The sequence below is a fragment of the Scyliorhinus canicula genome, chromosome 17 (genome assembly GCF_902713615.1).
Source record: "Scyliorhinus canicula chromosome 17, sScyCan1.1, whole genome shotgun sequence".
NCBI lineage: Eukaryota > Metazoa > Chordata > Chondrichthyes > Carcharhiniformes > Scyliorhinidae > Scyliorhinus > Scyliorhinus canicula.
This window is the reverse complement of record NC_052162.1, coordinates 50,212,524-50,228,191: the sequence shown is the minus strand read 5'-3', so window position 1 is coordinate 50,228,191 and position 15,668 is coordinate 50,212,524. Positions and strand designations below refer to the sequence as shown.

The 15,668-nt window shown below is 40.6% G+C and overlaps 1 protein-coding gene across 2 annotated transcripts in view; it reads left to right on the top strand.

The window, feature by feature from the left end:
- The window catches only part of LOC119951137 (UDP-N-acetylglucosamine--peptide N-acetylglucosaminyltransferase 110 kDa subunit), a 125,813-nt gene that overhangs the window by 24,402 nt on the left and 85,743 nt on the right, over positions 1–15,668 (top strand). For both annotated transcript variants that reach the window (XM_038774141.1, XM_038774140.1), the window contains exons 2-6: positions 4,831–4,981; positions 5,262–5,505; positions 8,624–8,692; positions 11,955–12,071; positions 13,869–13,948. In XM_038774141.1, coding sequence (XP_038630069.1) covers positions 4,831–4,981; positions 5,262–5,505; positions 8,624–8,692; positions 11,955–12,071; positions 13,869–13,948 — 661 coding nt within the window. The remainder of the gene's footprint in view (positions 1–4,830; positions 4,982–5,261; positions 5,506–8,623; positions 8,693–11,954; positions 12,072–13,868; positions 13,949–15,668) is intronic.

The following is a 15,668-nucleotide window of genomic DNA, read 5'->3' as shown; positions in this document are numbered from 1 at the left end:
ATTTAATTTAAATTTATTTTTAAGTTCTCTTGTTTACTTGGGGGGGGGGGGGGGGGGGGTGTGTGTGAGTTACATGCGTTGCTACGGTTTTGGGGGTGTTACAGGCACGAAGCTAGGCTCCGCTCCATAAATTAAACTTGACGAGACTTGTGGAGTGAATGAGGAGGTGGGATATGCTACCACTGTCACTGACTGGGTGAGTTCAGACACTGAAAATGGTGGTTCTGCCGAAAATTCGTGTTCATATTTCAAAATCTCCCCAAGTCTTTTTTTTAGGAAAGTAAATGAAATGATTCTGAGCTTTGTATGGGCAAGCAAGACCCCTCTAACCAGGAGGGTTTTCCTGGAAAGAGATAGACTGAGGGGAGGCCTGGTGCTGCCAAACTTTCAAAACTATTACTGGGCAGCAAACATTGCCATGATTCTAAAGTGGAAGGTGGATATGGGGTCGATGTGAGGTCGAGTGGAGGAGGCCTTGTGTAAGGAACCACTTTGGGAGCATTGGTGGTGGCGCCTCTGCTATTCTTGCCGAACAAACACACCTTGAATCTGGCGATGATTTCTGCATTGAGGGTGTGGAGCCAGTGCCGGCAGCATTTTGAGATGGAAGACCTGTACATGGGGGCTCCGATCTGTGACAACCACAGATTTGTCCTGGCGAAACTAGACTCTAGGTATTGTGAGTGGGACAGATGGGGGGGGGGGGGGGGGGGGGCACTGACGGATGAGGTCCTTCCTGAGAGAAGTGGGTTCCTGATGTTGCTACCGCCAGGGCTACAGGGCAGGCTGGATTGAGAAAGGCGAGATCGTGGACATTTATGCAGCGCTGAGTAAAAAGGAGGAAGCACCAGTGGAGGAAATTTGGCAACGTGATTGGAGGAACCAGGTGGTGCAATGGGGGTGGAGATTTGGAAGGAGGCTCTATACAGGATTAATGCATCATCATGTGTAAGATTAAGCCTAATACAGTTTTGCGGTGGTGCATAGGGTTCATATGACGACGTCCAAGGTGAGTTGATTCTTCCTGGCAGTCGTGGACTAATGCGGGTGGTGTGCTCGGACTCTGGGGAACCATACCCACGTCTTCTGGTCATGCCTGAGGCTGGTGGGGTTCTGGAAGGGGGTCACAAATGTATTGTTAAAGGTATTGAGAGTGGAGTTAACACCAAGACATTGGGTAGCAATTTTTAATGTTGGTGATCTGGGTGTTGATGCAGTGGCCTTTGCCTACCTGCTAGCTCGGGGAAGGATCTTGCTGAGTTGGTGGGATCCTGAGTCACCTGGCGGAATTTCTTCACCCTAGAAAAAATTAAGTTCGCCATTAAGGGGATGGACGAGGGGTTCTCCACAAGGTGGCAGCTGTTTGTTGACTACTTTAAAGTGTACTAAAACATCAGCAGGGGGTCTTTTTCTTTTCTCTCGCTTTCTTAGTTGGAGGTTGAGGGTTACATTGGATAAGGGGGGTAGGAGGGACAGTAAGGTTAATGTTAGACATGTTAATACAATGGGTTGTTGGTTTGGCATGGTTCTTCGAGTATTTCTGTTTTCTGTATATACTTGAAGATACCTCCAATATACTACCTTTAAAAAATAAATAAATAAATAATTAACATGGCATATTAGAAGCTGACATTCAGACTCCAAACTGGGGAGTGCAATAATTGTCCAAAAAAATGTTGACATTTAGCAATCTTAGTTTGGGGAGAGTTTAACTGAGCAAACTTGACTGATGTAAGTGCTCTTGACAGAGAATGCTAATGCTGACCTTAATAATAGGGTGCACCCAAAGTGAAAGTTTACTGCTACTACAATGGGGGAACCAATGTTAAAATTGCTGCATAACTTCAACGTCTAACCACTACAGAGAATCAGAGCTAAATCTCCCTAAATAAAGGAGACAGTTTAGATTGCTTGGGGTACAATTCCAGTACCTCTGATCTTGAGGGTGCACTCATTAAATACCTGGATGGTAAAGGCTTTCCTCTATGCACAAAATTGGACTGGATCTCTATCTAGTTCTCTAATTACCTCCGCCACTGAAGTTGGGTGGTGGTAATGTTTTTCCCCCTCTTTGTCTTTGAACAATATATCTCAAAAACTAATGGGCAGATTTCAATGAAACGTGGTGCACAGTATGTGACCAAAGGAAGAACTAAATACGTTTTTGATGAAGATTCGGATCGGGAAATTTTTTATGGATCCAGTACATTGCAAGAAGGACAAAATTACTTTTTAGCATTTTGTGGGTTGTTTTATTTAGAATTTTGTTGCTAGTTTTAGAATGTTATGGATTGTCTCAGCCTCTGGAGGAATTTTGTTACAGCTGTCAAAATGTGAGCATAGTTTTCAAATTTTTGGACCTGGATTGACTTGAAGCCTCCTCCGTGAGACAGAAACACTTAACGACAAAGCTAATTTTTTTATCAACCCGGTAGGGAAAAGCTTTTAGGGGGAATTGTGTAATAGTATTAACATTGAGTTTACAATGTGGTGGAGATCTGTGCTCGACTGACTGCCATCTTCACTTGTTGTCCATATGCTGAGTTTTCTGAAGTGGATTGCAAAGAAACCAGCGGTATAAATTAGACCACTTTATCTAACTTTACATTTTTGATTGTGATTTGTTCAACATATCTCGGAAAAATATTTGTTTTCTTCATGTATCTAACCTCACTTGAGGTTAGCTCAATTGTCTCTAATCCTGTGCCATCGGTTCAAATCTCTTCAGGAATACTGATGTGTTTTTTGTTTTGCTTTCCACTTAGAAACAATATGTTTATAATTCTGAAAACGTGGAAGAGACAATTAGCTAATTTCGTGCAATAAAACAGAATTCCATTTTTGCATAAAACCCATGGCCTTCATATTCATTAGCTCTGAATGGATTATTCTATTGTCAGTTTATGGTCCAATTGTCACTATAAATTATGAAGAGACTGAATTTTGTGGTTGGAACATGAGTTCTGATTCAACCCATGCTGATGAGATATTTTCAATTAATCATCTTTGTTTACCCTTTGCGAATAGTGTGTAGTGAAAGGAATTGTTGGCTTGACGGGTGTAAATGTTCCATCCATGACCATAATCATCTTTGTATGAGCAGATAGGGTAACGGGTCCTAGTGAGGGGAAGGTTTTATGGACTCAACAACCATTTATGAGGAGGTTGGGCCACCCGCAGGAAGAGAGTAGGATTCAAACCTTGCACCTTGTGACCTGGAGGCAGGACTTTTACTAAGCCAAAATATTTCTCCTTTGGTTGATGGGATACTTCTCAGAGGGTCGATCAAATTTTGTTAGCTGGTCTCAACCTAATTGCTGCATGGACCCAAATCACAAACCAAACCTAAGGCAAATTGGGGCAATCTCATTTAGCCTGTAAAATTAGCCAATGTAATAAGAAAAAAACAATGATGCTAGTGCTGTGAGGATGCTTGCAGGTTAGGACTAGCAGTACTGGGGTACACTGAAGTATGGCCTGTTGAGTGACCTGAGGAGATACAAATCATGAAGCTTGGCAGATGCCATCCTTCTTTTGAGGGACTGACACCTAAAGTAAACTTATCATTTTGAGCTTAATGGCACTTATTTGTACCGGTGTTCCATGACAATAGACACAATACTCAATTCCCCTACACTGAGGAGCACCAACTTCATTGAAATTTTAACTCTGCATTGAGAAATTGTTCTGAAGGGTGTCTGAAATTTTTAAGTGTGCAGTAATTATGAAGTGCACAGTAGTTTCGATACCTCAATGTCTATGCTATGAGATGTGCATTGCCTCACAAAACTCTTCAGGTTGCTTAAACGAAGGAAAGTATTTGCAAGATGTTGCATGTTGGTAAGTCTTAATATCTGCAGCATTGCCAAGATTGCCAACTTCCACCCATGTGACTTTGCTGGATTCCAGCCCTGGTCAACTCATCAGCTGCTAAAGCATATCATTTATACCGTTGCCTCAAAACATGACTATTTCAGGGCAGCACGGCGGCGCAGTGGTTAGCACTGCTGCATCACAGCGCTGAGGTCCCAAGTTCAATCCCGGCTCTGGGTCACTGTCCCATTCTCCCTGAGGAGTTTGCACATTCTCCCTGTGTTTACGTGGGTTTCACCCCCACAAACCAAAGATGTGCAGGCTAGGTGGATTTGCTATGCTAAACTGCCTCGAATTGAAAAAAATGAATTGGGTACTCTAAATTAATTATTTTTTAAAACTTGACTATTTCAATATCTTTCCGGCTGACGTATCTTCCACGCCTCGTGCTGGCAAACGGACATTGGTTCCCAGTCACGCACCATTTCAAATAAAGATTACAGTTTTAAAGTTTTCTTTCGAAGAATCTTTTTTTAAAATTTAAAAGTACCTAATCTTTTTTTCCAATTAAGGGGCAATTTAGTGTGGCCAGTCCATCTACCCTGCACATCTTTGGATTGTGGGGGTGAAAACCATGCAGGCACGGGGAGAATGTGCAAACTCCACACGGACAGTGACCCAGGGCCGGGATCCGAACCCGGGTCCTCGGCGCTGTCGGCAGCTGTGCTAACCACTGTGTTGTGTGCCACCCTTCGAAGCATCTTGAGATGTTTTGCTACATTTAAAGCACAACATAAATCTGTGCTACTGTAATTTTACAAGGTGTGGTATTACAGCGGCTATTGACAAAGTGGATGTGTTTTCCAGGGATTTGACTTGCTTGTCTGTGTTCAATGTATGTTCTTCTGCTTTTGTGTTCTCGCCTTTTAAAAATGCATTTTAAAACATTTTCGTATTTAATTTTCCATGCCTGTTTCTGGAATAAACAGCAACAATAAATTCATGCTCCCATTCCAGGGTTAGCAGAACTGGCACATCGTGAATACCAAGCTGGAGATTTCGAGGCAGCTGAGAGGCACTGCATGCAACTTTGGCGACAGGAGCCTGATAACACTGGTGTGCTGCTGCTTCTTTCCTCCATACATTTCCAGTGTCGCAGGCTGGACAGGTAGTGAACAACTTACATCTTTTCACTTTATCATCCAATGATTTTTCAGTTGGGAATGCAGCAAACTTCAATCATTGTAATGTAGCCAGAAGGAGCATGAATATTTTCACATGGATATTTTCACAACCTTCTTTCAGTATAAATAGTCTGATGACAATGAACACCTGTATGATATAGACTGAAACTGCTTTTGACTACTTGTTGTGGGGCAGAAGATTAATCAGATTTAATTTTTAAAACAACTTTCTTTATTGTACTGTTTTTACATTTTCTCTTCCAGATCTGCTCACTTTAGCACTCTGGCTATCAAACAGAACCCTATGTTGGCTGAGGCCTACTCCAACTTGGGGAATGTCTATAAAGAGCGTGGACAGCTTCAGGAAGCTATTGAACATTATCGACATGCCCTCCGGCTCAAACCAGACTTTATCGATGGATACATCAACCTGGCGGCAGCGCTGGTTGCTGCAGGAGACATGGAGGGAGCAGTGCAAGCCTATGTATCTGCTCTACAGTACAACCCTGTATGTAGCATGCAATTTATGTCTTTCAACTCCAGTTTCTGGGGTTTAAAAATAATTGATTAGCCAGTTCCATTTCACTTGATAATGTAAATTTAATAATCTGTCATACTATTTAGCATGGCTTTAATTTTACTTTCTGAATCAAATTCTGTTTGCCAATTTTTATATAGGGCACACTTATTTTCTGTCTTTTTTTGATGTAATCTTCTGTTGGAAATGCTTTCAGTCAGTGAAGGCAACATTGGTAAACTTCCCACTACATGTTCTGTTTGGACTACTTGTACTTTATTTGCTGATTATGAAAAATCCCATCCGTTAGTGCACCCCTTCAAGTCCCATTGATCCCAGACTGTTATCATCAATGTTTAAGAGTTACATGCATTCCGTGGGCACATTTTCAACCTGAAGTGGAGTTTTGACTAAATTAGAGTCTTCCATCAGCAGGTATGTCATTTTAGAGTCAGCCCAACCACATAACGATTCCACATGGATTCTCTCTCCTCTTAGTGCACGTGGAAATTACTAGGCAAGTGTAGGTATCTGCCTTCGTTAGTGGAACAGAAGAGACAACCTCGAGTTCTGTATGGTCAATTGTGCAATTTGCTTTAAACTCTGAGTACCATCATTCCCCTGACGCCGGCACAATGGCACTGTTGCATCACATCTCCAGGGTCCCGGGTTCAATTCCAGCCTTGGGTGGCTGTGGAGTTTGCACTTTCTCCCTCTGTCTGTTTTCCTCCCGGTGCTCCGGTTTCCTCCCACAGTCTAAAGATGTGCAGGTTAGGTGGATTGGCCATGCTGAATTGCCCCTTAGGTTGGGTTACGGGGATAGGGTGTAAGCATTGGCTTAAGTAGGGTGTTCTTTCCAAGGGCCGGTGCAGATTCAATGGGCTGAATGGTCTCCTGCACTGCAAGTTCTATGATTGAAAGCACCGAAACACCAATTTTATACTAAATAATGGTTCCAGTAGTTGGAAATGTGGTACCTCCTAAATTAAAGGTTCAGTTTGCAAGGCAATCTAGTACCTGCAGTTCTAATGAAGGCTTCGACCTCTAGTTGATTTTGTGTTTGGCAGGAATATGAAAAGAGAAATGCTAAATGAGATCCTTGTGGTGTGGGGTTGGCTGCAAGATGACATGCCTAATCTAGTCATTGTAGATACCCAAGTCCTGGATGCATGAACCATGTATTTCTAATGGCTTCTACACATTGTCTTCTGGTAACTGTTAGGCTTTCTGTATATCAAAAGACTGCTTGCCATATATCTGGGAGAGTGATAATGTTACCATACTAGTCATCCAGAGACCCAGGCTAATGGTCTGGGGACAAGGGTTTGACTTCCACCGTGGCAGTCTCTGGCACTTGTGTGGCATGAATCTAGACATGCACATCTTCAGTATCTTGAAGATTTGTGAATGGTACTGAACAATGTGCAATCATCAGCAAACATCCCCACTTATGACTTACGATGGAGAGAACGCCGTTCATGAAGCAGCTGAAGGTGGTTGGGCCGAGGACACTACCCTGAGGAACTCTAAAGTGATGTTCTGGAGAGCCGAGATGATTGACCTCCAAAAATCACAAGCTATCAATTTGCAAAAGGACAAAGAGATGTCTGCCTTAACTGAGAAACCATTTATGATTTGGCCTCTTCCCTGAATCTTGCTTGTAGATTAATGAAGATCTTTTTTTTTGGACACCTAGGCATTCCCTGCAATAAGGAGCATTTAAAAAAAATATTTCTAGTACACCACACAACCACAAGTTTCAACTTTGCTGTCATTTGAGAAAGAAAACCAAAGTGTATATTAGCTCCTCAGCAGAGTTCAGAAACAGTGGTACTTCAATCCCTTTTTTAAACTGCACTTTGGCAATACTGTACCCCGAACAAAAATACAGGGAATTATTTGATTTAAGTGAAACAGAGCTCGGGTTGCATTATCGAAGGGGAGTGCAGTCTTAAAATTGTTAACAATAGTTGATACTGCATAACATTATATACAAGTCAAAACCCCCCAAACATACCTTCAAGTGAAGTAGCCTTCGAAGCTGGGGGATAATTGGATCAGAGTGCAGACCCAATCCAGTTTCTATTTTGAAGTCAAGATCAGAAATTGGTGCAGACTGCTTAATTGCAAGCTTTTCCAATTGTAATTGCATCCTTCAACCAGTGGAGGTGCAGCCTCACTCCATTGTTAGGAGGGTGCACAGTTTGAGCACCCTTTATTCGATAAGCTCTGAAATCCGTACTTTGTTTTGAGTGCTGATCATGTTTCTAGTTTAAAAAGTAACATGGTGTTCACCCGAGATCCGTGAGCTGCAACTGTACCTATACAGGTATTTCAAAATATTCCGGAATCCGAGACACACCTGGCCCCAGCCATTTTGAATAAGGGATGCTCAACCTGAATTACAACAATTTATAATTCAATGTTTAAAGAAGCTGTTTTCACTTATCAATCTGGATATGGCATAGTCATGAAATTTGATTGAAGCAAAAATATTAATTCGATTGAAATAAGTTAATGCGATTAGCTAATTTAAATCGATATTATCTACATACCTTGGACACCTTTACTGTTTATAAAATCAGATGTGAGCAGTGCCAGTAGAGACCTGCTTGTAATTTGCATAACGGTTTATGTTGCAATTAAATCTTAATTATTGGCCAAAGTGTTAGTTTTTATTCTATTTCACTATGTCTGTCCACGTTACAAATTGTTGTGCAGAAATGTCAGCCATGACTTTGCAGCAAGCTAACTTGCAATGTGTCAAGTAGCTACTTCTTTTCCAGTGCTGATTGACCAAAAACTGAGAAAAACCTCCTAGTTTAAGTGTTGTAGTCAGACAAAATAGAAACAGAACCTCTCCACAGCTTGTTTTGCACTTTAAGGTTACAGTACATACTTTATGTAGGAACAGTGGACATAAAGTGAAATAGTTGGTGAAAGTGTTCAGATTTTAGCAGCAAATTGGCTGTATAAATGGAAATGTAAAGTTATTTTGTTTCAGTTGAGATTCATGGGAGGATTTTGATCATATTTATAATGAAAACAAATTTTTTTTGGATACCACGTTTTATGAATCATCACTAAGTTTATTCATGTTCTCTTACAGGATTTATATTGTGTTCGCAGTGACCTGGGGAACCTCCTTAAAGCCCTGGGTCGCTTAGAAGAAGCCAAGGTAAGTGCTGTTGTTGTTAATTGGATAATATTGTGAAGATAAACTCTCACAGATAATCATGATCGCAATCCATCTTCCTGACTGATAGTTACAATAACTGGATAGTAGCCATGGAAAAGGATAAACTGTACACCTCCTCGCCAGCGATGACTGGAGGATTCTGACTGAACAAGGATAGTCAGAAAATAAGACTCCCGTGGCCAAGTATAGATACTTAAAAGATTGGCTGAAACAGTATGACCCAGTGAAGTCCTCTGCTTTTAATCCCATCTCTGTTTGAGAGAAATGTCAGCTGCTTTCACCATGTGCACCCCTCGCACAGGCCATCAACATTAATGGGAAGAAAGGCTGCATGAATAATGTTCAACATCATTCAAGAGTCCGCGTTTTGAGTGATTATTATAACTTTGTTTCTTCCGTGCTGGTTTAGTCTTGAGAAATGAACCGATATACCAGATTTGCTCAGTTAATAAGGTGGCTTCTAGCAGTTGAATTTCTTTTTGATGTAGTTTAGTCCTGGATTTAAAGTGGTGTTGATCACCCATACTTCAAATTCTCATTTCAATGTATGTGTATGGATATATATATATGTATGTATATACATGTGTATATATACATATAAATACCATCTTTTTGGAGAGTTAAAAGCCACCTTATGCAAAGCCACTGAGGGGCAAAGAATGGAAGAAGTGGGGAACCTCGTACAGTCCCTCCGCCTGACATTCTGAGTCCCGCGCGCTTGCAAAGTGGAGTGTCTGCGCAGCGTAGCTGTCCATTTGACTTTGTGTATGTGTGCTTATGGGGTAGGATGGTGGGGGGATGTGGGTGGCTGTCGGGAGGGAGGTGGGGTGTGAAAGATCAATGGGGTAAATAGTGCCTCAGCCCACAGGCTGTTGAATGGAGAGCTAACTTTCAGTGCATTCCACTGCGGCTTCAATCTGTATAAAGTGAGACTGCGCTTGCTCCTCGATGCTGACTTCTTTATTTCAGCGGTGGAAGGCGATAGTTAGATGTTTTGTTTGATGAAGTATAAAATGAAATTTCATTTAAAGCTCTGATCGGTACGTTTAAAAGACAAAACCAGTGGATTTGCGGTGTTATAAATTGAAACTTTATCTCGTAATATATGGAGGCCCTTTCTTCCTTGAATGTGAGGCTGTTTGGCACACTTGAGGGGGCAGGGGTCTAGGAATAAACCACCCCCGTCCCTCCTGTCCTCTCCACTCCTCCCTGCTACTGGACACATGCCTAGATGTGTTTCCAATTGGATAGGCAAAATTTATTTACAACCCCTCCAAATGGATAGTTGTAACCAAAAACCGTTTATGTTTACAATATCTTTTTTGAGTTTGGTGATTAGAAGTTTTCAGAGCGGACGACTGACTTCAATTTTGTTTCACAAAATTGGTGCACAGACATGTTATGTACAACTGCATCTGACAATGACAGCACTTTGCATGAACTGAAGCTAAACACATTAACTGCTTTGGAATACAAATGTGAAATTGTGTCTATTTCTTTTTTTTTTCAGAAGATTGCATTTTAGAACAAATCCAGGAATATGTTGTTGGACTCTTTACTAACTATTTTGTCTTTCTTATTTGTCTTTTCGTTTTCATGATTGATATTATACATAGAAGGTTTCAGGCGGGTGAAAGCTCTCCCCTGTAGGTGCCTCGCTGACCGGATCTCGAGGCCAGGATCTAGGGGCGACACCGTCTGCTCTTCCCATCATCGACTACCCTGAAAATGAGATGAAATAATGGTAACGGGTTTGTAGCACTGCCACAAACAATTTGCCTCCATGCCTGAGTTCTTCTGTCTCGTGGCTTCCAAAAAAGTGTCTAAATAAATAAGTATTTTATATTTACTTTTTAAAAATGGGAAAAACTGTAATTTGGAAGAAAAAAAATTGTTCAACTTGATACATGTTTTTAAATTAATAGCCACTGTCTTAGAGAAAATTAGTTTAAAAAGTAAAATTGGCAATAGCTCTACAAAGTACCAGTAAAGCTTCTAACTACTGATTTTGTTAATTTCTTTCCTCTTTGTTTTGTTTGCAGCATTCTGCTCTACTGATCATGCGCTGTGAGCCTGCAGTAACGCATAGGCTGCGCGGCGATGCGCATGCGTGCGCCAGCGTTATTCAGTAGATGGCTGGCTGAGCGTCTACCTTAGATAGTTCGGAGTGAAATGCCCAGGTTGTCACAAGTGCCAGTTAATTCTGACTGACGTCAAAAGAACAATGTCTGCAGCATGACCTTGCGCAGCTGCCCCAATGAAGTGATCCATTTAATTTTCTAGTTGGCGAATTCTAAGTCTTTGTGAATTCTAAGTCTAGCGTTAATCTTTTCGATTAAAATGGTGATTTTTAGTTTAATATTTGGCTTTAATGTTGATTTATTTCTTCCTGGGTACAGTGAAATTGGCATTGTGTATTCAATTCACAGCCTGGGCAATTTAGCACCTGCATCTCTAGTGATTCCTTTGCTGTGCCTGAGTGCTGCGGACTACCTGTGGTAAATATTTCAGCTGGTGATTTACTATGCAGTTCTGCATCTGCGCGTGCGTGCGCTGTACTGCGATTTTATTAAAAAAAAAAAAAATTCTAAATCTGCGCCTGCGAACCGCTGGTGCCGCCGCTGCAACATGTTGCAGAGCCGTGCATGGCGCATTGGCAATAGCGCTTTGCATTACAGGGACCTTTATCTGCATCCAGCACTGTCATTTGAGGTTGTGTACTCTGCTCTGCAATATATTCCTACTGCTAGTGAAAATCCATTGTTTTAAGAGACTCTCAGACAGTCAATGTGTGATCATAATCTTTCAATAACCTCAGTACACTGAATTGCACATTCTGTAAAACTTCAGCTGTTCAGATCACTAATAACATTTGTAGAGGAAAAGGATGTAATCTCTCCCAATAAAACTGCTGCAATACTCTTTGGGCAAGTCGATAGGTTCTGCTGCAATTATCTTGTTTTAAAATCTCTGATAATGGAGATTGAAATGGAAGTGAGAAACATATTATTCCACACTTCATAACTGAAAAATGGCTCGCTGCAAGTGGGTTGAGGTTTTTTGCGCATGCTCTCATGGGGCCAGCGAGCGAATTCAGCGCTAGCCTTTGCTGCAGGTTCACTTTTGCCTGGTGTGAGAATGAGCACTAATTAAATTTTCTTTTCCCTCCTTTCAATCTTTGTTACAAATCTCCCATCCCATCTTCCTGGTTCCCCCTCTTGTTTCAATTACACTAATTAAGGCTTGTTACCTGAAAGCGATTGAAACTCAGCCAAACTTTGCTGTTGCCTGGAGCAACCTTGGATGTGTATTCAATGCCCAGGGAGAGATCTGGCTAGCTATCCACCATTTTGAAAAGGTAAGTGGTCAACTTTTTCCACACCATACTCCAATATTCCCTTCAAACAGAAATATAATGGATATCCTTGCATTTGTTTATGTTTTGATCTTAAAGAAGGTACAGATGAGTAGGCCATTTTTGCCGTACACAGCTTATGCTTATACACAAATCTATCATCTCTACCACAATAACCAATGGTGTGTTTGAATGAAATTAGTTTCTGACCTCCCGGGAGACCATTCTGGGTGCTAAATTTTCCCTGCAAAAATACTTTGCACCTTCCTGAACTTGCCTAATTAATAATGAAAATAAGGAAAAGTCTTTTTGAGCAGTATGCACTTTTTTAGCTAGTTCTGCCCTTCCCTCTCCCACGTTCATTTTTATAGGCCAGCTGTTTCCTGTTGCTGTATACCTTACCTGAGGGAGATATTTTCTTATCATTTTGGGAAGTATCTGACCTCCGCTCCGAAGTTGAATTTATTGATGAAGTTAAACATTGCGATCCCATAATCTCCTAGCTCAGTTGCAACCCACAGTGTCAGTGTTTCTTTACGTACTCAAATAAAAAAAACAATTATTGTCCTCTAACTGTATATAATTAAACATGATATGCAGTTAATATTAAAGAATCAGTTGGATCAGTAAATTAAACTTTTGTATTTGGTTATCTTTTGCATCACCTTCCTGTACAATAGGGAATTGTAGTAATTGTGGTCCTGGAGAACCAGCCCAGAGGCTTGGTGATCAAGTCTCATCGTGAAAAGTTGTGAAATTAAATTCCAAAGCAGGAATAATTTGTAAGTCACAACATATGAGCGGGAAATCAGCCAGGTTATCGTAAAATCCAGTTCATTTGATGTGCTTAAAGAAAAACGAACCTTGGTTTTATTAAATGCTATTGAGCTTTGATAGAAAAGAGCTTTGTCACTTTGGTCCTATATCTTGGAATTATTCATTGACTCTGTACCTGCCCCCTCTTTTTTTTTTAAATTGCCTATTATGTCCCCATTCAAAGGTCCATATCCATTTTCCATATGTACTGTAAAATAATTATGCTAAGATGCTATTACAATTTTTTCTTTCTTCCCCAGTGTTAATGTCACTGAATCAGTTGTAGATTCCATGCCAATGTCTATGGTGCGATAGATTAGCACAACACAGATCGGGGAATTATCCTGAGACCGTCCCAGTTTGCGAAGCTCAGAACTACACTAAATTGATTCATTGGATGTTTATCCAATTCTTTAGATAATGCAATCATCAATGAATGCAGTACCCATCACAACATTAAGGCTCGGATGAAATTGTTACCATGAGGGATGCTGACTGTTGAGCGTGGCTATCTGCTTGGGGGTTTGGTGCACTTTTCTTGGGTGGAGGGTATTTCCATGAGCCATGCATTTGTTCGTGACTTGTTTGAAGTAACTTTCGTTCCGCCCTGCCTAATCAATATTGCAGAAACTTTTGTTAATTGGTATTATAAATGAAATTTTTTATCTTTAACACCCACAGTTTAATGTTGTCCCAAAATAAATAACAAACATCCAAAGCTTAGCTCAAAAGAAAAGACAATTGGATTTTAAAGGAACCTTAAAAGTGGAATTCTATTGTTGAGGAATGTGATGTCAGTCTTTTACAGTTTATTGTGTGTTACCTTTGAGTTCAGTTTTGTTTCTGCGTAATTGTTTTTAACGTCAGTTTTACAAAAGCATAATGGTACGAGCATTCTGATATTTTGTTCTAAGATGAGTAAGAATGTAACCTATTTATCTCTTTATTCATTGTACTTTATGATGAATCATAACTGAATTTCAGGCAGTTACCTTGGATCCCAATTTTTTGGATGCTTATATCAACTTGGGAAATGTACTGAAGGAGGCTCGCATTTTTGATAGGTGAGCAAAAAAATAATTTAAATTCTTAGAAACTGATGGCTACGGTGATTAACCGATATTTTTTAAAGTGGCTATTTGCTATTGTATTGGGTTGCTCAACAAATACACAAATGTCACAACTGATCCTATCAGACTTGATTGTGATTGTTGTGCTGCTCTGCTTTTCCCCTTTTGAAGGGAGGTCATAACATTCTATCGCAACAGCTGTTATGTTTCTACAGCAGGCAGCATGGTGGTGCAGTGGTTAGCACTGCTGCATCACCGCACCAGAGACTTGGGGTCAATTCCAGCCTTGCTAAAGTTGATTTTGTACTTCCTATGTATGCGTGGGTTTCCTCCCACAGTCCAAAGATGTGCTGGTTAGGTGATGTTACAGGTGTGGGCCAAGGTAAGGTGCTCTTTCAGAGGGTCAGTGCAGACCCGATGAGCCGAATGGCCTCCTTCTGCATCTAGGAATTCTATGATTTATCCGAAACATAAGCTGACTTCTATAAATAGTGTTGTGATGTAGGAGGCGTTTAGATGGTATTCATTAAGACTAACCCCTGACTGCCTAGGCACCAGGCAGTTACATATGTTGCAGCTGCTAATACAGGTGAAATCTTCTCTCGGCCGTGGGCATGTAAGTATTCTAGTAACATCCTATCAAACAACATTATAGCTGATATAGAAAACTTAAATGTATATGCACTTCCACAGCTGACTCTGCATCAATGCAATTCCAGTATCAGTAAGTGATTTGTTACTTTCTTGGGAATGAGGAGAATTAATGGTAATGTTCTTAATTTAAATACTGACATAAAAATAAATAATATCTAGACTCAATGTTTTATTCTTTTTCATACCAACTGATAACTGCCCGTCAAATGTTGCTCATTGTAGTCTAAATCTGAAGTCCATTGCTCACGAACTGAGTGGCAGTATAGTAATTGAAGCAAATCTTCCTGCTTCCCCTTCATCTTTCTTCACCCACGATACACTTTTAGAATGACAGCCTCAGAAATGTCAATGTTACTTGCTTGTCAACTTAGTTTCTCCCCCCTCCCCCCTCCCAGCTTAGTTTTCCAACTTCCAAACTTTAATCAAAACAGTTAATAATTTGATGTTAGGCCACTGCTGCAGCTTTGAACCTGACCTACACCCTCACAAGCAGCACTAGACACCAGGTATGATCGCAAACTGGTTGTGATATTGGACTGGTATGCTCGGAGGCTAAGAGAAATTAATTCAAATCATCCAAGGCAGTTTGGGAATTTAAATTTTGTTAATTAAATACATTTGAAATAACTGAACCACCAGATTCATTTAACTAATGTCCTTAGGGTAGGGAAGAAAATTTGTTTTTCTATACCTGATCGAGCCTAAATGCCCTCTGTAAAGAGCCAGCAAGTCATTCACTTATCTTCAAGAAGATGTCTCGCCACTACGTCCTTGAGATCCATAGATCTGGCCTTGCTAGTTAAGAATGGCAAAATTGGTGATGATTGTCACAGTCAGGACCACTGATTTGATTAACTGAATTTAAATTCGACCAGCTGTTTTGATGGTATTTAAACCAATTTCCTCAGAGCATAAGCCCTAACCTCAGGATTACTAGCCCAGTAACTTTACCAATATACCACCATCTTCCCCTGAGAAAAACATAGACTGAGGATCAATTGGTGGGGGTAAGATTTGAAGATGTTTCTTTGTCAGTGTTCTTTTGTAATTTCAGCTCGAT